Source organism: Lactuca saligna, chromosome 6 (assembly GCF_052625555.1).
Source record: "Lactuca saligna cultivar CGN05327 chromosome 6, ASM5262555v1, whole genome shotgun sequence".
NCBI lineage: Eukaryota > Viridiplantae > Streptophyta > Magnoliopsida > Asterales > Asteraceae > Lactuca > Lactuca saligna.
In genome coordinates this window covers 170582970-170606687 of record NC_136422.1, presented here as the reverse complement: position 1 = coordinate 170606687, position 23718 = coordinate 170582970, and the positions used below count along the sequence as shown (strand labels likewise).

General features: G+C 31.6%; 3 protein-coding genes across 3 annotated transcripts; 1 reads left to right on the top strand and 2 right to left on the bottom strand.

Annotated features, from left to right (window-relative positions):
* Positions 1-557: 557 nt before the first annotated feature.
* On the bottom strand, positions 558-3448 carry DBR1 (debranching enzyme 1). The gene is made up of 10 exons (XM_078958831.1): positions 3244-3448; positions 2417-2545; positions 2191-2348; positions 1992-2113; positions 1721-1914; positions 1465-1647; positions 1262-1380; positions 1033-1175; positions 860-955; positions 558-791 (listed from the first exon to the last, which is right to left on the bottom strand). The coding sequence occupies exons 2-10, from the start codon at positions 2537-2539 to the stop codon at positions 715-717; spliced, it is 1215 nt and encodes a 404-aa protein (XP_078814957.1). The 5' UTR covers positions 2540-2545; positions 3244-3448; the 3' UTR covers positions 558-714.
* A 4858-nt stretch (positions 3449-8306) lies between these two features.
* IRX9-L (Nucleotide-diphospho-sugar transferases superfamily protein) lies at positions 8307-11420 on the top strand. Its single transcript, XM_078960226.1, has 4 exons — positions 8307-9483; positions 9666-9915; positions 10046-10256; positions 11126-11420. Exons 1-3 carry the CDS (start codon positions 8732-8734, stop codon positions 10214-10216), a joined length of 1173 nt encoding a protein of 390 aa, XP_078816352.1. The 5' UTR covers positions 8307-8731; the 3' UTR covers positions 10217-10256; positions 11126-11420.
* A 2484-nt stretch (positions 11421-13904) lies between these two features.
* LOC144999800 (uncharacterized) lies at positions 13905-16187 on the bottom strand. The gene is made up of 8 exons (XM_078958959.1): positions 16010-16187; positions 15665-15753; positions 15082-15145; positions 14808-14885; positions 14532-14608; positions 14383-14449; positions 14136-14243; positions 13905-14038 (listed from the first exon to the last, which is right to left on the bottom strand). Exons 1-8 carry the CDS (start codon positions 16079-16081, stop codon positions 14009-14011), a joined length of 585 nt encoding a protein of 194 aa, XP_078815085.1. The 5' UTR covers positions 16082-16187; the 3' UTR covers positions 13905-14008.
* Between the last annotated feature and the right edge of the window lie 7531 nt (positions 16188-23718).

Sequence of the window (23718 nt, the reverse complement as noted above, 5' to 3'; positions counted from 1 at the left end):
GTGGGGTAGTGTCAGTTCACAGTTCACACCCACCGCAACATACGATGATGGTATTGTAGAATGTTGGACATAAATTTCTATAGAAAATTATTATATATTTACAAACAAATATCTTTTTAATCCTTTCTTAAATTTTAACTTTGACAGATCCATTAAACAAGGATGTTGATAAGTGATAACGACATAATAATAATAATAAAAATAATTTGATGATGTCAATATTGTAGGATGTTGGGTCATCTTTTTCAGCAATCGTCATCCAAAAATCTGGTCCTCATGGATATATGATTTGAGAAAGGTCCAAGTCCAAGTTCAAGTCCAACAAACTATACTTTTATAATTCAAAACAATGACACTATCCTTACCATATCATATCGTATCGTATCTACATAACAATCACGTTACCAACATAACAAAATAAAGCATGAAAAATCTACCTTCAGTTTTTGGTCAAAAAAGCAACCAACCATTTTCAATTTTCAAAAAACAAAATATTACCACATCACACGCATCTCCAAAAGTAAAATTTGTTTTTGGTCTTTTCCTTTTAATGATGCTTACAAGCTAAGAACATCTTCAATTTTCATTTACTTAACGTGAAGTGTATGCAACCACACCATCTCATCTCATCTCATCTCCACTACAATTAACAAATAATCTCTAAAACCAAAAAATATATTAAAATCAATAATCTTACATTTTAATTTCCTTTTTCTAAACATCATCTTCTTCTTCTTCTGGGAGTTGTATTTCATCAGCATCTTCGTCTTCACTATCATAATCAACTGCAACTATAATCATAACAATTAAAATTAGTCTTTCAAATTCTCCAACTTACTTTAAATAAAATATACAATACCTGGACTTTGACTGGGGTTGGGCCCACTCTTATCAAGAAGATACCCGACTTCTAGAAACTCTAATAGAGATTCCGTTTGAGGATTACGAATATGCCCTGACATTTAAATAAAAATAATTTATTTTAAGAAAAAGAAAAAAAAAAAAAGATATGTTGTAAATATAAAAATATACCTGAAGAGGAATGATTAACGAGAGTTTGAGAAGAATTGTAACAAGGAACAGTGCGAACAAACTCAAAAGGCTTACTACTCCCTCTTGATTTCAGCTTACTCTTTACCCATTTGCGACATTCTTCCATCTCAAACTCTACACCCCTAAAAGCAACCCAAATAAAGATTCTTATTATGAATTATATAAATAAATATAAAGTATGATGCTATTTTTTGCGATTTACACATACCCAAAATTCATTGGCATTTTAGTGAGGGGGAAAATGGAATTGAATCTACGGGTGATTGCTAGCCACTCTTCATCATATTCAATCTCATATGGCCCGGGATCCGATTCAACTTCAATAATCTATTGGATTCAAAAAAAAAAAAAAAAAAAAGTCAACGAGAAGCAGGGGATAGTCAACTATGATGATGAAGAAAGAAATTCCACCTGTAAAAATTTACGCCTTGGGATACATTTATCAAGGGCAAGAAACTTTGTGACTTGACCTCCATCTTGATGTTGAACTAAAGCAGCAAATTTGCAATGTAAATGAGCAGAAAACCAGAAAGGAGGTTTAAGTTTCTCTAGCAATTCTGCAGCAGCTTTACTTCCCAAACTTCTCTCCTCAATCTGAAAACCTATGTGTTAAGGGCTTTCTTGGAATTATATAATTTGGTTTCAAAATAGAAGAGAATCAAATTACCTCCTTCTCGAAATAAGGTTTGTCACGAACAAGTTTTTTCCAGTTTCCATGATCAGTGATGCCAAGTGGCCAATCATGTGACAGAAAAATGTCAACAGGTTCTTCAATTTGCATGAGTTTGTGAACATCATATTCCCTCACATGATATATTGACTTTATTTCACTATTGTTATATGGTGCCCTTTCAAAATGTCCTGTATAATTGTTGTCAGAATACATGTACAAATTTTTATTTTTATTTTTTTGTAAGGTTTTAAGATATAAAAGTAACCTGAACGATAATCTCGGGACTTGTAAATTCCAGAAATGCCCCCGATGCGAATACCCCCAAATTTCACAACTCCTGCAAATCCCAAGAAGTATATATCAGGTGCTGCCCATCCTCCATAGTATCTAGAGAAACAGGTAATAATACGTTAATAAATAAAAAGATTTTATTTGAAATTAGCTATAAAGAAAAAGAAACTCACAATTCCCAGAGGTAAGTGGAAGCTTCATGATTTCCTCCAATGAAAATAGTTGGAAATGGAGCTGCTTTTTCTCCTGAGTAGTATTTCCAGAAAGAGTTCATGCTTCTATATTTAGGTGGAACACTTAAGCTTTCTAGATCCTTCTCATTCCTAACAGCCTGAACAAAAATAAATAAATAAAAAACATGTGATTGGTGTTTGGAAGTTGAAAAAATGAAGGACAAACCTGGAAATCACCACAGCATATTAGAAGATCAATTTTTGTCCTCTCAACTTCTTGTAAATGCAAGAGAGTTGCATATACATTATCCAGATCCCCATGCATGCACCCTTCTATTGCAATCTTCATGGATATCTGTTGAGTTAAATGGGTGTGAGAATCCATGAAATACAAATTGGTAAAAACAGAAACTAAATATATGATTATGTTTAGTGTTTGATTTCATATTTTGTTTGTTTCTTACTCAGGATTAGGTTGAATTGGTGATTTGAGTAGTTTAGGGACGATTTGTGGATTACATTGTTGAGTTATTAGTTACTGAAATATCAAGTGTGTATGAAAGCATGGAATTGGGGAGACTTTGTTGTAAGATTGACAACTTAAAAAACCTGAGTATATGTTTGAGTTTGAACATTGTGAAAGGATTAATCATTTGACACTTGTATTTCATGTACACAGTTTATGTCTTTATGTGGATGCATTATTATTATCATAGTGGCCATATCTACAACTGCTTGTAGGTGGTAATTTGCATTCGCTCACACCATACACTTGTTTAAACCATGATTAAGACGCATTGGTTAAACAAACCCTAATATATGAAAATTAGTTATCCTAAGCAATTGGAATATCAAATAGATGAAATCATGTCACATTCTCATCACTTAATTTGAAATAATGAAAAGGTACGCATGACTTTCTACTTAAAGATGCGTGGAGTCTCCTGAAGAAGTACACAAACAATGTAATTTGGCTCACTTGGACATTTTATCGAACAGATGGAGGGCATAGCTTAGCAACATAACTTCGAGGACGACCTATGACATGCATACCTCAGTTTACAGTAGAGGGAGGGCAGGAAAGTAGACACAAGATCTCGACGGAGAAGATGACGGGAAGTTGAAAACGCCGGCGACTGAATGATATTCGGAATGTGTGGGTTTAGAATCTGTCGCGCCAAGGTTTTCTAGAGGAGAACACATAAGGGTGGAAATAACTGTTAAGTGATTTTTGTACTCGTTTTTAAAAATCAAATTTCCTTGTAACAATTTCTTACTCCTATTTGAAGTTGAATTGTTTTAATGTTAGAACTAGAATTTACAAAATTTTAATATAAAAAAGAAAATGTTAGGGTAAATTACATAATGGTCCTTTTGTATATATAGTGAACTTAGTCCAAAAAAAAAATTGTTAGTAAAATAAGCAGCTTTGTTCAACTTTTTTCGTTACAGAGTTGGTCCCTATGATTTAAGCTTATTACAATGTTCATCCTTTTGGCCAATGTTGGATCATTTGCTACCATGTATACAGTGGCTGACGAAATAATAGGTGCATCGAGAATTTTTTTTCTGATAAAATATAACAACATAAATTGGTCATTCCATTATTTAACAACCACCAAAAGTAATTTATATGCAAAAGAGAAATGCTTCATTAATGACTGATAACTTGCATACGTGTTTTTGTGTACAAAAAAAAATACAATGAAAACTGTAAATAATGATAGAGACTATGCTTTAGCAAGACAAAATGGTTTTTGGCTTTTAAAAATTGTTTTTAGGTTAGTTTTTTATGTGAATAACAAGAGACAATTGTGTTGGAAAATTTAGTATAAATATTTATATTTTTACTAACTTTGGACATATATAGGGACCAAAAATGTCATTCAATTAATGATTTGTTTCCATTACACATTCAACACAATTCAATTGTGAATAACAACAGACACACTTGATTTCACTTTTTTTTTAAATCAATTGAAAAAATCTGATGAATATAAGCTTAAATCAACTGTGTTCCAATTATTTACCATTGGAAAACAATGATTTTTCATTGTTCTTGTTTTCTATAATTTTTCATTGTTCTTGTTTTCTATATTTCGAGATTGTTAAAATTTGGAGTTATCTATCTAGATATCTATTTGATATGTTGGCCCTAATTGATTGTACTTTGAAGTTTTTTTTTTCTTGTTTTCTTTATTTCACTTGACACTTCTAAATTGAATTTGGATTAAAAATTGGAGACTGTGATTACGAATCTATCTATGCATATTTTATGTTGAGAAAGTGTTTGGAATTAAGAGTTTTCTTTATGAGCCAAAAATAATGTTTGGAATAATAAAGCATTTTTCATAAATTGGTCACTCTTTAATTACCAAAAGCTGCTTATTTCATTACTTTTAAGAATTTGACCAATATACCCTTAGACCTTTAACCTCCAAAAGTCGGCTCCTCAAGCGATTACTTTCAATAATTTCAAGATTTTGCATTGTGTAGATACCTAACAGAGACAAAATTCAAGTCGCCTGTGATTGTATACAACTACCCAAAAGATTTTGCATTGTGTAGATACCTAACATGAAAGTTAATCGTGATAACAAAACAGTAGTTGCCATGGATGTTCTTGTCCCAAAGGTGATGTGAAATCTTTTGAGGACTCATACATCAAGTTTTTTGGGCTCCTATTTGGGCTTTTAATTAGCCTAATGTTAATTCTCATAGTGAACAACTAAGTGGATTCATTTTAAAGATGGACTATTAATACATATTTATTTCATCACTTTCTCAAACTGCAAATTGGGTCTATATGGTTTGCAGTTTTCTTTTTTGGATTCGAGATAAAATGTTTAAAGTTGCACAGAATGTTCCTATACCCCGTCGTTCCAGGACGAAACTTTGTGTGAGACAATCTTCTACATGATGTCGACAAAACAAGATGACAAATTATTATTTGCCAAAAAATAAAGTAGGTTTCATAGATGGTTTAATTCACATGCCAGATGAAAGATCATCGTATTGAATGAACAAAAACAATGCAATGTTGTGGTAAGAGAATGGCTTGCTAGTGTAATGGATAAGGAGATTAAACATAAAAATTAACCGATGTATTTATAACCAAACCATTACAGAAAAAGTGAAAATGGTGATGTGGTTTTTTATTTCCGTTAACCAAATATAAGTCAAATTGTCATGTTTCATTTATTTTTGTAAAACCCCGGTGACATAATGGATACTTCAAAAATATCAGACAAAGTCACAAAACTGCAAGAATGGTTCTTGTGATATGTTCATAATTGTCATTTTGGTCCAAACAAGATTGGACTAGCACCAATGGTCTAAAAATTTGATTTTGTTGTGAGTTTGGTCCAAAATTTTAAAAAACTTTATATGAAGACATATTTTTCCTTGGTATTTTCCTTTTTCCTTTCTTTTAATTACTTTTCCATTTTTCTAATTAAAAATAAAAGACAAAAAAAAAAAAACAAAAAAAACACCCCACCACTACCCCGCACCTTATATCCCTAACATAGTTGACAATGCATGGGGCACACTTTATGTCCTTAAGGGCACATCTTGATGCCCAAAGGGAGCCTCACGCTAAAGCTTCACGAGGATGCTCCAAAATGCCTCTAAATGCTTCAACTTTGATTCCAAATACTCAAGTCATATTTTAATAATAAGTGAATTACTTTGCGTAAGTTATACTGTTTATGAGATATGGCACTTAAGTCTTTACCTCTTTCGTAGAACAATGTGTTCCAAAGCCACATATCGAAAGGATATAATACATATAAAACATTAACTTTACAGACTTTCTGAGATACAACCTTAAACTTCTCATAGACTTTTTTTATTAAAGAGTTAGAGGGCAGTACAAAAGTGTAACGTCCCAAAACTCATACTTTTTAATAACTAAACCATCTGTTCCATTTCATTAAAAATAAAATTAAGAAAAAAAAAAGATCATTGTAGTAATAGAAGTAGTATTCAAAATATCAAAAAACAAAAGTGTGAAATCTCCGGTAGATGCATGCAATCATGTCTGGCCCTTCCCCTTGCCACAAGAGGTACTTGAAACATTTAAACTTAAAATCATAATCACAAAGCTTAATGGGATCCCCAAAATACCACATACAACATACATAAACTAACAAGTCTATTTCAACCCATGTGAATGATGTGGTCCTCCTACAGTCTTACAATCACTTTATTTGTGGCAGTCTTTCCTACTATGGTCATCTCATAGTCTTTCATGCAATTGTCATGGTCCTCCCATGGTCTTTCATACAGTTTCCATGGTCCTCACATGGTATTTCATGCAAAAGTCACAAAAACAATCTTCGTATACTACATAGTATAGTGAGAAGGCTCACCTCGCAAATCAAAGTAGACTACACGAATGCTTGCAAGACATAAGGCTGGTACTACACACCACCCAACGGTAATCAAAGGGTCAAGCCTTATTCTACCATCTAAAATTATCAGGTCGACCAAAAGTCAACCAGGCCAAAAAGTCGACGGTCAACAGTCAAAGTCAACTCGACAACCACCACGCCATGGCAAGGCCATTGCCATGTTGTGGTCTGCTTCCATCAGAAAAGCGATAGATCAGTCCACCATGTCGTAGTCAGCACATGACCATGCAGTGGGGACGTTGATAGCTCCAAAATTCCATTAAGTCCTTAATTAGCTAAGTCATTTGCTCAAACTTTCTAGAAGGCTTCTTGACACCCTAAAGGCTCATAAAAATCCTAACTTACAGACATACATGTCTAATGCATGGCATGCACCCAAGTTATGTCAAATGGTATGAAAATTGGCATTAATCCTTTGTATGCCCCCAAACCACACATAAGTTCTAGATCTGAAAGTTGGAACACTCCAGGGACATTCAAGGTTGATAAAGTTGCAAGTTTTACTTGAATTTCATCCATAAACTCCAACCAAAACCGTAAAAAAAGACTCAAAATGCCATAAAATGCTATATCTATGAAATCAAAACCATTAAGCAGGGAATTTAAACACTTACAAAGGTCCATGAGATGCTCAAAGAGGTTGGGATAATGCTTGCTTGCTGATCTCTAGCTTAAAAGTTCCTTTATTCTTCCTTCAAAGATCAAAAACCACCAAATTTAGCTCAAAATGGAGAGAGATGGATTAGGGTTAGGATGAGAGTGTTTATGGACCGATAAAGGTTGAGGGTGGTCGAAACTTTAGCCCTCACATCCTTTATATAGGGCCCAAAGCCCGAAACTTTGGGTTTTGTGCAAATAGCGGTGCCACATGTTGTATCATTTAACCACCACGACGTGGTGATGTGCCACCACCACGCCATGACAAACGAAGCATCACGTCGTGGGGAGGCAAATCCCAAAAATCAACTCTTAATGCAAGAGAGTTTCAAAGAATAACACCTGCTTTCCTTGTGTTCTTCTCCGACGCTCGCCCAATGTATCACCCATCCTGATATCTTGTCGTTCTCTTAATCAAATTTTGGCTTTAACCGGTAAAAAATAGAGTTAATGGCATTGGCTAAAAAAAGAGGAGAGAAGTGAGCCTTGAGGTACACTCACTTCTCCATTTTTGTGTAGGTTTTTGAGATTCTCAATCTTCTTTTTTTAACGGTATAACTTGTGAGATTCGAACTTAAAGTTATTCATTTTGGAATGTTGAGTAATTCCCAAATTGTCACCTCTACTAGAACTAATGAACATTTGTGGCAAATAGTATAATCATTACAATACTCTAAATCCTCATTCTAGATTGCTTGTGGGTAAAAAAATAGAAGCAACAACAATGAACAATCACGTAACAAACTAACAATCCCACTTCATCAACCATCGTTTGTAGTTTTCTCCATTCATGGAGTTAGATATTTGTATTGTCTAGACTAAAAAGACAACCTTTCAATTCCACATAAAAGAAGCAATGATAACTTTCGTTTTTGTGGTATTTAAAGTTTTACGTGCGACAAGATAGAGATCATAATCTCAACCTAATAGATGATGATATTAGATAATCATATCCATGTTTAATTAGGTATAGGATATAATTTCATTGCAAAGTAGTTTATTTATTTATTTTAAAAATAAATAATTCTCTAAATCCAACTCAATTTGGCGATGTGTTGTCGTGTAAAAACCCGATTCAACGCAATTCCTTTCGACAAGGATTTACCTTCACCCCCAAATCAAATGCAATGAACGCGCTTACAACCTGGTATCGCTTGTTGTTTTCCAATCAATTCTAGAATTTTCAGTTCATTCTTCCACTTCAACTTCCAGATCCAAAAACAAACCCTAAATTCTATTCAACGTTCATCGCCTCAATTTACTCCAATTGCTTATTCCAATTATCACAAATCAAGTAAAGAATTCCATCGCTCTGTGCTTTGTATTGATCGTTTAATCACTTGAAAGTTGAAACTGTAGAATAGTTTTTTTTTTCTTTTCATTTTGCTGCATTCGAATCTGATTATTGGAACGAAAGCGATGGCAAGATATGGAATATAATACTGTTTAGATTGGATTACCTATGATCGATGGCTTCGATTCGGAGAACACTTTCGCCGTATCAGGATCGTTCGCATCAAAATGGAGGGAATGTTAGTCCGTTTTCAGTGAATTCACCTTCGCATAAGCTTAATTCCACCAGTAGATTCGCCTTGGGAGTTCGGAGATTTATAGGAGGTGAAAAACATAGTCTTCCTCGGAAAGGTTTTCGAACGTGGAAGAGATCGATTTATAGTTGCTTATCGTTTTTCTTGGTAGGGTTTTTGTTAGGTTTGGCACCGTTTGGGGAATTCGAAGATGTTAGGACTCCCGATTTTTCATTTGAAGTCAACCGCCCTCCGATCCTAGATGTGAAGGAGGACATTGTGGTAGATAAGGTGGAGTTAGCTGTTGTGAAAAGAGAAAACGTGAAGGAGAGGTTTGATTATGTTGCTAGGAAACAGGTCATTGTTGTGACACCAACTTATAATCGAGCTCTTCAGGCTTATTATTTGAATAGACTGGGACAGGTTCTTAGGCTTGTACCTCCTCCAGTTCTTTGGATTGTTGTCGAGATGAATGTGGCTTCTACAGAAACTGCAGATATTCTTAGGGGAATGGGAATCATGTATCGGCATTTGGTATGCACCAAGAATCTTACCAATATAAAAGATAGAGGTGTTCACCAGCGGAATACAGCACTTGAACACATTGAGCACCATAAGCTTGATGGAATCGTCTATTTTGCAGATGATGATAATATCTATTCACTTGAATTGTTTGAGACTTTGAGAGACATCAGGTACATTGTTTGCTATTGTTAGCATCTCTTATTGTTCTATTGCTAAACCCTTATCTTGTGAGTATGTGTGATTGTGATTTAATATGTTACAATCAAAGATGGGGTATGTTTGCTTCAATTACCGATTACTTTTGGTCATTAATCTCTAAGATGTTTCTATTCGTTTACTTTGCTGATTGCAGCCGTTTTGGCACATGGCCAGTTGCAATGCTTGCACAGAGCAAAAACAAGGCAGTTTTGGAAGGTCCTGTATGCAATGGCAGCCATGTAATTGGATGGCATACAAATGAAAAAAGCAAAAAGCTTCGAAGATTTCATGTTGATATGTCGGGATTTGCATTCAACAGCACCATCTTGTGGGACCCAAAGAGATGGCAAAAACCCATTTCACCTTCAATTCGTCAATTAGACACCATTAAAGAGGGATTCCAAGTATGACATCACATCATATATATATATATATATATATATATATATATATATATATATATATATATTCTTTTTCAAATCAACATTCACTTAAATGTATGTTTTTTTTTATGGTATTATTCTGGGATTTCAGGAGACTACTTTTATAGAACAGTTGGTGGAAGATGAGAGTCAAATGGAAGGTACCCCATTTGGGTGTTCTAAAATCTTGAATTGGCATCTTCATTTGGAAGCTCGTGAAGTGGGGTACCCTAGAGGCTGGTTGCTTCAGAAGAATCTTGATGCTGTTCTCCCTATTGAGTAAAAGGCAATGAATGTCACCTCGAAAAAGGAGCTGGAAAGAGGTATGTCTTAAGTTTCATTAAACTTCATTGCATATGCTTGTTGTGTGTCTGATATGATCAATGATGGAATGGAATCACACATGAATGGAATGAGTAATTACATTCAAGACTCATTAAATATCATTGAATGTTTGGTGTTTGTTTGGCTTTGGTACGATCGAATGGAATCATAAATGAATGGAATGAGTCATTACATTCCATTGTCATGTTTGGTTGGATTGAAGGAGTGGAATGGGCCTTTCAATCATTCAGCTTGTTATGTACAATTTAAAAAGTAAAGGAAATTTTATTGATATATAAATTGCATGTAACCATATTTCATATCATTTGAAATAATATATAGTAGTATATGTGCTTCATATAGCTAAAAAAGTTTAAACATCACTTTAAAAGAAGTGTTTACGAAAATTAATAAAGCAAATAAAATTAAATAGCATGAAATCTTAAAATAGAATCTAAAGTAAACTCCTGTTTCTTAAAGTTGATGAATATTTGAAGTTAAAAAGAATGGTTCCAAATATTCTGTTGAATCTTTTTTCTCATTCCAAATCTACTTTTTTTGGGGTCTCTCCAAGGGCAAAATGGTCTTTTTTTTTTTAATAAAAGAAAAAGGTGAGTTATCTAGATGTAACGATCCAGGGACCAAAATCAATATGAAACCTTGCAGTAGGGACCAACATTGACAAAGACTAATTTTTGGACGTAAACCATAAAAATGACATACTACAGGGACCAAATATGTAATTTCCGTTTATTTGTGTATCACATCATTCTACTTTCATAGTTTCATTTCATGTATGTCTTTTACATTTAACCTTAAAAAAGTTATCCAATCATAGCATTAAAAATTGGTTTTTGATATTCATCAGTTTCCACAAAGAAAAGCAGCTCTGCCTTTTTTTTAGAAGCAGTGCAAAGAAGGAAGGGAGACAAAAGGACACGTTATTTCAGAGTTGGTGTTAAGTTCTGTTTCTGTATGATGCTTATTCTTTTACTATATGAGATGGGCAATTGCCTTTTTGTGAAAATTCTTTTTTTTTTTTTTTTTTTTTTTTTTTGAAAGATGGGTATCTTGAAATGTGGTAGAGTTGTTTTTTGTTTTTTGTACTTAAAAAAAATGTAGACTTTTGAAATCTTGTTAATTCAGCGTACTTTCTTTATTCATGGTTTTTGAGTTGTTTCTATTGTTTATTCAATGGTTTATGTCAAAACCTTTTCATATAAGTGAAATAGAAATGATCTTCTCTCATAATCTTCCTCCCAAATTGGAGGGATTTGGAGAAAAATTAGGCTTCCTAATCTTCTTATCAATGAATACATGTTTGTTTCCTAATTTTCCTTTACCTTTATTTGATTATTTCTAACTCAAGAACACAAACATGTAAAATCCTTTCTTTTCTTTTCTCTCGATATTTTTTCTTATTTAAGGAACCAGGTGTAAGCATTAAAAATATCAAGTTCAAGAGTTGAAAATGATGCTAACTAATAATCTAGTAATTAGAATTCTAGCAAATTTATAAATGGAGACATATGGGGTACATGAAACACCTGTAATGTGTAGTATTATAATGAAGAGTTGGGAGTAGTAGAATACAAAACTGGATATTGTAATCAAGAATTAAGAACGTGAAGAATAAGGAAAAAAAAAATCATATATTAGTTATCTAATCACGAAGACTAAAAACAATCCATTATTGAACGTGATTCAGATTCAGACTCTGTTTCAATTTTATATTTTTAAACGTTTAAATTTAAAAAAAAAAATGTATAAATAAATAAATAAAAAGAAATCGAACTCATGTACATAAAGAGTTCTTACTTTGACATATAGCTTTCTTTATAAAGTCTTGTGAAAACAAAATTAGTAACCTTATTTGGTTTCTAATATATTTTTAGCATGACAAATGACACAACATACATTTTTTTTCGATATCTACATTGTATTATTTTTATGTTTTAAATTGAGCATTGTATTTTCCAACTTTATTTAATGTTGACATTTTCATTTTTGTTCAATGACACAAAAAGACACTACACTTTTTTGACTTTGACACTATATTTTCTAATTTTTTTTATAAAAACATCATGTTTTCCATTTTTTACATCGTATTTTCCAACTCTACATAACTCTCTGTAAATAATAAATCCAATCATTATAACTAAAAGACAACTTCAAATTTAGTTCTTGTAGTTTGCAAAAATACTTTGGATAGGATCCAAAAAGTTTCTGACTTGCATGAAATGTCCAAAATCAAAATTTTTCTGTGGTTTTGGTCCAAATAAATATGAAAAAACCATTTTACCCTTGTTGTTTCTTTTTTACATTTTTTATTTATTTCAAAATTTAAATAATTATTAAAAAAATAAAAAATAAAACTACACCCTCATCCCTCTCCATCAGTCCTCTCTCCCTTTCTCTTTCCTTTTCTTTTTTTACTCTCTCTCTCTCTCTCTCTCTCTCTCTCTCTCTTATTCTTACTCCTAACATTTCACCTGCAATTTCTAGATGAACAAACCAGACCAGATCCATCATCACCCACCTCCAGCAACCTTGCCAATCTCCAACCACCTCTCCCATCGTCGACATCCATCGCCCACTTGATCCCACCTAAACCAGCCATAGCCTCTCTATCTCTCTAGATTTATGGGTATGAACATTAAATTCATATGAAATCATTTCTGGTTCTGAGTACCAAATACTATTCTGTAAGCTCCCCATTCTTGACCCTATTTAATGGAACCTACAAATCAGCTTGTCTCCCCAATGCTATGTCCTAATCACCAACAACCAATGTCCCTAAATTTAAAGCTCTAGCCTTTCTCAGCATATCCAAGAAATAAGAATCATCAGGAAACTCGATTTCTCAAGAACCAACCTGCAACAACAAAATCCTTTGAAAACTCCCACTTGAAATGCTTCAATGACGACATCAATTCAGTCTCCTTCGGTACAGAGTAAGATGAGAAGTAGATATGAGGGATGGGGGACAGGTGTTGACTTTGATTTCAGTTTCAGAAAGAGGCATACAAAGCTTTTTGATTTGGATCTTATGGGGGGAATAATTTCCAGAAGGAAACCTACACTACACATACACATTGTAGATTGGATTTTGTAGGTTTTCTTTTGTGATAGAGATTGTCGTGTGTATGTTCATCAGAAATTGGTGGAGTAACCAGTGAAATAAGAGAGAAAGAGTCAAAGAGAAAGAGAGAGAGAGAGGTGATAGAGAGAGTACGGCGGGGGTGGGGGTGGAAAATTCTTTTTTTTTTTTTTTTTTAAATCAATATAGCATTAAAATACTTATAGAAAAAGAAAAAAAAAATCAAAAGAGCATATCTATCATTTTAAGTTTTTTTGGATCAAATACTCAGAAAAATTTTGATTTTGGACCTTTCATGCAAGTTGAAAACTTTTTGGATCCTATCCAAAGTTTTTTAAATATCACAGGGACCAAATTTGTAGTTTTGTCTAACTAAAATATATATAAAATATTGTTTTAAATTTACTTTATAATGGTCAATTCCATTCCCTTATGAATCTCAATCAAGAGAAGGAATTATATTTTATGATGAGTGTATCAAACTATCAATATTATTTCTATGTTGCAAACAAACAAAATATTTTCATTATGTTTAATGCTCAATCAATGGAAAACAAACAAACATTATACCTTTTAAGATGATAAAAAAAAAAAATACAACTTGTAGTAAATATACTTTTTAAAGATAATACAATATGAATAACACAAGAATCATCCTAATCTTGCTTCTCTTCTTAGAACCTGTGTCAAAAAGCAAAATAATTCACACTACATTTCAATAACATAACTTTTAAAATAATAAAAAGCCAAGAAATTTTTTTTCTAAAAAAAAAAAAACCTCTTCAGCAAATTTGATTAAAATGGTGGTCCGAGGGCGTTGTTGACCATCCACAGGAACAAAATGAGCGGTAACAACAGCCGGGAAGCCAGCATTATCCAACACTCCCTTCAAACACAACAAAAAAGGGCAAATTTGTAAATTCTCAGAACTTAATGTGCAAAATCTTATTGTTTGACTTTCTCTATTAACTCGTTCTTTCTGTATTAAGTAGAAAAAAAAAGGAAATAACATTTTAAATTCTTACCCTTACTACCCCTGCAACAAAAGCACCACAATTGAAGGATCCCATGTCCTTTGGAACAGAAATAAATCTATAAAAAAATTTAAAAAAAAAAAAAAAATCGATGAGAAAAGAAATTTTGTGATATTAATAAAGGGAAAAGAGAAACTTACCTGTTTACTAGAAGCTCCTTTTCACTAATCATATATTCATCTTCATGTTCTGTGCCTTTTTCAAGTGAATCAGCTACCTAAATGTAACATTCTTGTATAATTATAAATAAACATTTAACCACTGAATTTATATAAAAAAGCAATATAAGAATGAAACTATTAAGTACTATATGATTGACATTTTTAACTATTTACAAACAATAAGTTCAAGATTGGTTCCATATAAAACCCTAAAAGAAAAAGATTTTTAAAAAAAAAATAGAAATTTCAACAAACCTTTCCAAATAAAACCTTCCATACAGTAGTATGTATAAAAGACAAAATGCCCAACAATCGTGTCTCCCTTCTATTACCCTGCATCATTAAAAACAAAATTTTAAAATTAATTTACTCCATGAAATCATTTATGTGGAAATAGATCAAGTGTTTGTTACAATGATTGCTTTATTTACAAAAGAGTAGATTGTTATTTAAATAGTAGTTTTGTAATTATATTTAGTATGTTAAATATTTATGAAATTTGGATTAAAAAAAAAAAGACTTATGTGACCTTTTCTCTATTGCAAAGTAGTTCAAGTACTCGTGTCCCAACAGCATAGCCAGCATCCTCCAATCTGATCACATAAAATTGTATAAAATTCGTTGAAAGAAAGTTGATGTTATAAGAAAAGTCTTATTGATTTTTTATATTATACTAAAATGCAGCTTTGTTTTTATTTATGGACATGACTTAATGTGATAACTTTATATGAAGGTGTTTCCTTTTGACTTGTTAGAGAAGGTTATTGAAATGAAGCATTTCCCATTGAGTTATAACTTTTTACAAATTTGCCCTCGTTCTTTTTTCCTTCTATCAATCTTTTGATTTTCATTGTGAAACAGTAAAGACAATACTATTAGAATGGAGAAATTGAGATAGATTTTATCACAAATTCCCACTAAGTAATTTCTAGTTGTAAGATTGATTATCCCTTTCATGCCATTTGGTTTTGAACTGAAAGGAGGACAAAGGGGTTTTCTGAAATTGGAAAAAAAAAATGACATTTTTTTTCACAAAAAACATTAGATTGTGGATTGTAAGTTATGAATCATGATGATGATGGTATGATGAACTTGGAATTTATCAACTTTACCTCTTTTCTAGTTCTCCAATGTTGTCAACTTGTGTTTGATTGTACTGAACAAGTTCTGAAAATAAGTAAGCAAACGCACCCAAACTGACCTGAAAATCGAACACAAAATCTCTTCAAAACCCTAAAGACAAAATACCCAAATCACAATCTTCTAATTCGACAATTATAAATATAATTGCGGCCAACATTATCAACTGTGACACATGATCAAGAAAAGAGTAGCCTGAAGTGCCCTTTTTTGGTCCTAACTCGTTTTCGATAACTATCTAGAAACCCTAAAAAAGGTTGATTTGAGATCTGGGGAGATGAGAAAGTAGGAGAAATGAAAGGGAAGAATATTAAAACCTCTTGTTTGCCCTTGCTAAGGGGCTTGTCGAGCACATTTGTGTACTGCTTGATCTTCCCAGCTCCGATCATCGTCTCCTTCTTTCTCGGAGTCGACTCCGATTTCCGAGTAGTTTCCTGGTTATAAATCGTTTTGATCGTCGGTTGCTATTTCAAGTTTATAATTTGGGCGTTGCCATTTTTTAGTATTTAGTATTTACTCATATTTTTCTTTGAGTTAATTGCAAATATCCATTCTTGAATCTCCACAAAAACCTTTTCTTTTGCATTTTATAAAATGTGTCTTATACTCCTGTTAATCGAACCATTACATTATATACATATTAATATGGGTGTTGTTTAGGAACAATATACTTTATGATGGTTAGAATTTTACGATGGTATTTTGTAAAAGGTAGCGATTTTAATTTCTGTCATCCTCTAACCTTTAATTGACGGAAGATAAATATGGTGACTGTCATTATGTTCCAATAGATCATTTCCACTTACCACCCACCTCTCTCTAGCACCCATAACGAATTCTTTAATCCTAGACCAACTTCTCTTCGGAAAAAAAAATATTGCTTCTTCGGTGTGAAACTTCTACCATTTTCTTCTACGAACCTTTCGTTCTTGGTGTTGTGAATTGTGATTGTCAACTCTCTTTTCTTTGGTGTTTTAGGTTTGGTTTGTAATGAAACTTTTGTTTCTGATTTCTTTTGGGATGCTCTCATATTGCAATCGGGAGAGAAACTCATAGGCATATTTAACAACAATTAAGAACGAGAGAAAGTTCAATGTTATCAATTAAGACAAAGATAATTGTGAGCGTCTTTTTGCTGATATTGACATTGTTGATAGTATAAAGAAGCAGTGTTGCTGGTGCAAATCAGCGTTGCTGGTGGGTTGGAGTGGTCATGGTACTGTGATTTTATAAATATCAGCCCTAAAACTTCTTATTTTCTGCCCTATATCAACCATGAAGGTAAATCTTTGAGTCTTAAGTTCGAATTCTAAAATTGGTTATGCATGTTAGAAATTAAACCTGTATATACGAAAGTTGTCACATTCATATTGCAAATTCACTTTCAATATTTGAATTACAAATATGTTTGGTTCAAAGTACCAAAATTTCAAATGAAAAAAATGGATTGGAATGAACTTAGTTAGGGTACAAAAGGTTGATGTTGAGTGTTTAAAAGTTGAGGAAAATGATGATAATCCTTTAAATGAACTATGTGTTGATAGGGCTGTAAACGAACTGAACGTTCGACGAACCATTCGTGAATCGTTCGGCGGGAAGTTCGTTTGTGTTCTTTTATTTAATAAACGAACGAACATAAACACAAAATATTATTCGTTTAGTTAAACGAACGAACATGAACAATGATCTCGTTCGTTTAATTATGTTCGTAAACGTTCGTTTATATTATATGTTTACATTCATTTATGTTCATTCATATAAGTTCATTTTATGTTCATATATGCTTAATTGTGTTTGGTTACATTAGTGTATTATATATTCATTTATGTTCATATATCTTCAATTATGTTTTTTTTTAATCTTTTTTTATTTATGTTCGTTTTGCATGTTCACGAACATAAACGAACGAATATGAACAATGTAATTTGTTAAACGAACGAACATGAACAAGAAAACTCGTTCGTTTATCCGTTCGTGTGTCGTTTATTTGTTCGGCTAACTTAAACGAACGGACATGAACATGCATCGTTTGTGTTTGTTCGGTTCGTTTACCGACCTAGGTGTTGATGAATACCTATGGAAAGAGAACAAAAAATCATGAATAATGATATATTTGTTTTTTTACATCAATATAAATCTATAAGGAACAAAAAAATGTGAATATTGATATATTTATTATATTTTTCAGTAAAAAATAGGTCTTTAACTTTTAAAAAAAAAAAACAAAGAATTGAAGTGAGTTTTTTTTTTTTTTAATTTTTTTAATTTTATTTTTGTATATCAATATAAATCTATAAGGAAAGAGAACGAAAAATCATGAACAATTATATATTTGGTTTTTTTGAGTGTTTTCGATTTTTTTTAATTTAATTTTTGTATACCAATATGAATATCTATGGAAAGAGAACGAAAAATCATGAATAATGATATATTCGGTTTTTTACATCAGTATAAATCTATGAGTACCAGAAAATATGAATTTTGGTTTATTTATTAAATTTTTCGGTAAAAAATAGACTTTAACTTCAAACAAAAAAAAACAAAGAGATGAAGTAAGTTTTTTATTTTATTTTAGTTTTGTATGTCAATATAGAATTCTATTAAAAGAGAACGAAAAATCATGAACAATGATATATTCGTTTTTTTTTTAATATCAGGTGTATGTGTGTTAATTGTAAGAATCTACAACTTTTTGTTTTGCCATTGTTCGCTTTAAGTTCTGACATTTTAGATTGGTTCATTGGTTCCTTTGAATAATAATAGTTTTCCATTGAACTTTTCTCTATCTCTCTCTCTCTCTCTCTCTATATATATATATATATATATATATATATATATATATATATATATATATATATATATATATAGGTTCAGGTTCATTTGAGACCATTCTAATTTTATGAGACCGTGAGACCAAATCTAAAAATAATTTTAAAATGCAAAATAAATGGAAAAATCCAAAATTTGTTTTTTTAAATATTATTTTCGGAACTTGAATTAACTAAAAAAAATTTTTTAAAAAAAATTATTTTTTTTGAAAAATACGTGAAATATTCTAAATAGAATATTACACTGTACATATTCTAAAAATAATTTTAAAATGCAAAATAAATAGAAAAATCAAAAAATTCTTTTTTTAAATATTATTTTCGGAACATGAATTAACTAAAAAAAAAAAAAAAAAAAAAATGCGTCTCACGGTCTCACAAAATATAGGTGTCTCAAATGAACCTAACCATATATATATATATATATATATATATATATATATATATATATATATATGTGTGTGTGTGTGTGTGTGTCAATTTTTCAAAAAAAAAAACAAATATTCTGTATATAATTATAAAAATAAAAAAAATAAAAATATTATTATATGACAATCTAATATTGAAAATTAAAATAGCACAGTTAATTAGTCAAAGAAATAATAAATCTTTGTTTATTAAACATAATTAAAATATCAAATAAAGAATTATGAATAAAATAAAATGTTACATAGAAAAAAATATATAACCACAACACATGTATTGTGAAAGTAATAATAATTTAACCAATTGATTGTTTTGTTCATATTGATTTTTTTTTTCTAATTTGTCCTAGTATTGTTATTGTCATGTATAATTGTAAACGGTTGACACTATAATTGTAACAAAATTAGTCTTAAAAAGTTGAAAAAATGGAGTTTTAAACTTTTTCCAACCACTCTTACGCACAGTTGACCCAAAAAGTCGTAAGGAGCCTTATGGTCCATTGGTCCTGGCTCGATCTTATTATTGAATATTGAAAGCCCGGTTATTACTTACAAGACTCACACCACATTCTTCTCAACTACAAAAGTAGAGCTGGGCCCATCCATAAACCTTTCCCTGACCTTCTCAAACCGGCCGGCCTATTAATAAGTTTATGGGTCAACAAAAATCAATGAATATATATGAATAGATATTTATAAACATAAATGAATTAAACAAGAACATTATTCCTTTTTCATGTTTGCTAATATATGAATAAAAAATATTGTTCATTCATTCATTACGTAAACAAATATAGATAAACTTTTGTTATACTGGATGATTCAATGAACATTCGGTTTGTTTTTAGCCAAAATCTCAAATGGGTGGAAGAAACAAGCTTTCAACCGAAACACATTTTGTACTCTATTGACGTCACTTAAGTAAGTCTTCCAATAAAAGTATTAGAACTGTTAATGAATCGAACAAACACGAACAATAATTTGTCTATGTTTGTTTGTTCGTTTAAGTTGGACGAACAAACAAACAAATATGAATGTATAAATGAATGAGATTTTTGTTCATATTCGTTCGTTTAACAAATTATGTTGTTCATATTCGTTTATTTATATTTGTTAATATGTGAAACGAACATAAACAAATGAAGATAAACAACCAGAATTTAACATATATAACAAGAAATAAACATATAATATAATAATATGATAAAAACGCTTGATCATATATAAACATAAATAAACTTAAACAAATGAATATAAATGAACATAAATGGACAACATAAACGAACGTTGATGAGCATAAAATAACAAACAATATTATTGTTTATGTTCATTCATTTAACTAAATGAATAAGAATTTGTGTTCATGTTCATTAATTTAGTAAATAAACACACTTCCACCCGAATAGTTTGTTGAATGTTTGGTTCGTTTACAAGCATAAAAAGTATACATTCATCGATTGGCTTTATCTAGTTTTAGTCGGTTTTATTTTGAATAGTAAAAAAATACTTTTGGTAAATTCGGTTGGTTTTAGAGGTAAACAGTACAATCCATGTAATTGGTTTCTGATAGGTTTAGAATCAGTTTTCAAAAAATTAAGTAAAAAACCATTTTTTTTCCACTTCAAATTTTACAAAGATACACACTACTACATTATTGTACATCACCACTTGTTAAATAAGAGAGAGAGAGAGAGAGAGAGAGAGAGAGAGAGAGAGAGAGAGAGAGAGAGAGAGAGAGAGAGAGAGAGAGAGAGAGAGAGAGAGAGAGAGAGAGAGAGAGAGAGATTTTTTCTGTCAAATTTTACAAAGATACACACTACTACACTTACATCACCACTTATTAGTGTGTGTGTGTGAGAGAGAGAGAGAGCATGATTCTACCACCACACCGCACTAACTCTTTTCCACACAGCTAGGGACGGTGTTCATACTGGCCACGTCACCACCACATTTTGGTGTGGTGGGTGTACCCCAAAAGTTTTAACATAACTTTCTAGCAACGTTTTCTGGTAATCTCTTTATTTAATTGGGTTTCAAAAGTGTACAACATACGTATGTGGTTGTTCCAGGTATCGCACAAATATTCGGTTTTAAAAAGATCGGTTTCTTTAGATCGATTTCAATTATAATCGATGTGATTTTTTTTAAAGTGAAATTTTGTAAAAAAATAACTACTTTTCTTTTTCGGTTTAAAAGCTGGTTTATTTTCTTTTTGAAGGTACAATTCTCGATTAATTTAAATACCTATATTAAATTGGTGGTTCGGTTGAATCAGTTATGGAAAACCAATTTAGTTTTATTGTGCCGCTTAAAGGAAAACCGGTCATTAAAAAGAATAATTTGGTTTTAGACTAGACGGAGTGGTTGCAGCTGATGACGCACATCCTTATGCCACATAAGCACAAACACCGTCCCCTGGGTGCGGTCCAGGTGCGGCTGAGGCCGCACTACTAACTTTGGAGGGAGTGTTTCTCGGATGATTTTGATTGGTCACGCCTTTTGACCGTTGCTAACTGTCATAATTTGTTTATTTTAATTTTTTTTTTTCCGTTTAATCTTTAACATCTATTTAAACATCTCAACCATTCATATATGTTTTTTTTATCTTTCTATTACAAAAAATAAAATATATAGAACAAATAAACATATATGTGTAGTGTGTATACACGTATTATGGAAGAAAAAAAATACCCCTGTAAATATGGAGCAAGAAAATATTTTTTGCCTTTATGATATGGAAATACTTCTTCGATATGTTCGGCGACAGCCATCATCCTTATTTGCGTATCTAATCTTGCAATGCGTAACGGATCAAAAAAAGCGCATTCGGAATTGGGAGACCTAGAAAAACACCTGTATATACTACATAATGTTAGTAAAATTAATTATATCTAAATGTTATTATACCATATTAAATATATAATAACTTACATTGCAAACAAAAGTATAATACTATAATTAAGCCAACCCCTTAAAAATAGTTGTAACACCTCGCTATATAGGATGGGAAGTCGAACTTTGTCACGATACATCCCTCTTGGTAAAAAAGTATAAGTGTTATGTGCATTCTTAAAAAGGTCTGCTACTCGAAAAGCAATAGCTTGAATTTTAGGACTTTTTGTTGTACTTTGCTCAAGGGTATATAAAGAGCAGGTTCTAAAAATGTAAATGGTTCGGGTTCGGGTTCAGATTCAGATTCGGATTTGAATTCGGGTTCGGTTTTGTGATCGGGTTCGGGTTCGGGATCGCGTTCACGTTCTAGCCCGGGCCCGGCTCCTAGTGCATTTAAATCAATTTGTGGTGGATTCATAGATAATATCTAAAAACAAACATAAAGTATTAGCAGTACATATGATTGTATATAAACATTAAACATCTAAAAACAAACATAAAACAAGTTTTTTTAAGACTAACCATATCAAATTAAACCACCTTGAAAATGCTCATTAACATCCATTTGATGATGATAAGGAAAGTGGTTTTCCTCAAACTAAAATAACAAACAAATTGTTATAATATTAACAAATAAAACTAATCGACTACGACTACTTGTGGACGATAAAATGAAGGTGTGGTGTCATCAACGTGTACCTGTGGAGAAGAGTGATTCGAGCCCATTCTCGTACCATTATTTGACCTTCTTGGGGTTTTGTTTGCAAGCTAAATAGATTGTAATATTTAAATAAAACTATATTAAAATATATTTTTGTATTTAAATAGAAATATACCTTTAATGCATATCTCGGCCACTGAACGATGCTACGAAGCAAATGTTTAACAAATTCAACTTCATCCATTTGTGTTACTACATGCAAATGCAAGTTCTCATATATTTCTATGATCTCATCAACTTGAACTTTAACACAACCTTCATTTACTGGTTTTGAATGTATAACCATTTTTGAGGTTGGACATGCCATACCAGAAGCTACTTTCAACTCAGTATCAGCAACTTTTAATAGCAAATCACATGCTGTCATAAACTGCAAATCATACAAAAAAAACTATAAATCTAATATAAGTTTATATAAAAACTATTAATATATTACCTCAATAGGTGGATATTATACCAATCGTCCACCAGACACACCATTAGATTCACGGAATGTTGGGTTCGTGTCGACCCGCGGTATCGAGTTTCGACTTTTTTTCACATTCTTAAACAATTCACCCGAAACCATAGTAGGCCCAATGATATTGGTTACCGTCCATGATTGCCCCCCATGCTCGGGCCCCAAAAAGCCTAACTAACAGGTCTTCCTCATTTTGATAATAACTCCCATCAGCTATCATGTTTTTCTCTTCTCGTTCCTATATAAAAACGTACTTGGTAACATTTATTTACTAAAAATAATCAAAGTCTCATTATTTAAAAAACATAATTGTTACCAAAATTTTGAAATTTTCAATTGTCTTTTGTGGAAGATCATACATCTTGGTTTCTTTGTCTTTTATTGCGAAAGACATTAAATACAACTTAGACCGTTCATTTTGTATACATTCTAGAAACTCATATTTTGCTACAAGTTGAGGCCATATAATATGTGTTTTTTCTTTCAAGACCCGGCCATCCACCTCGTCCTACGCGATTTTGGGATTTCTTTTTAGCACTATTTTCTTTAGCTTTTGCACTTTTTGCCTACACACATATCAACAAAATATTATTAATTATTTGTAAACATACTAATAATATTTTCAATAATAATAATAATAAATAAACAATTAAAACATACCAAAAACTCAAGGGTAGTTTTTTGTGCAACAAATCTATCA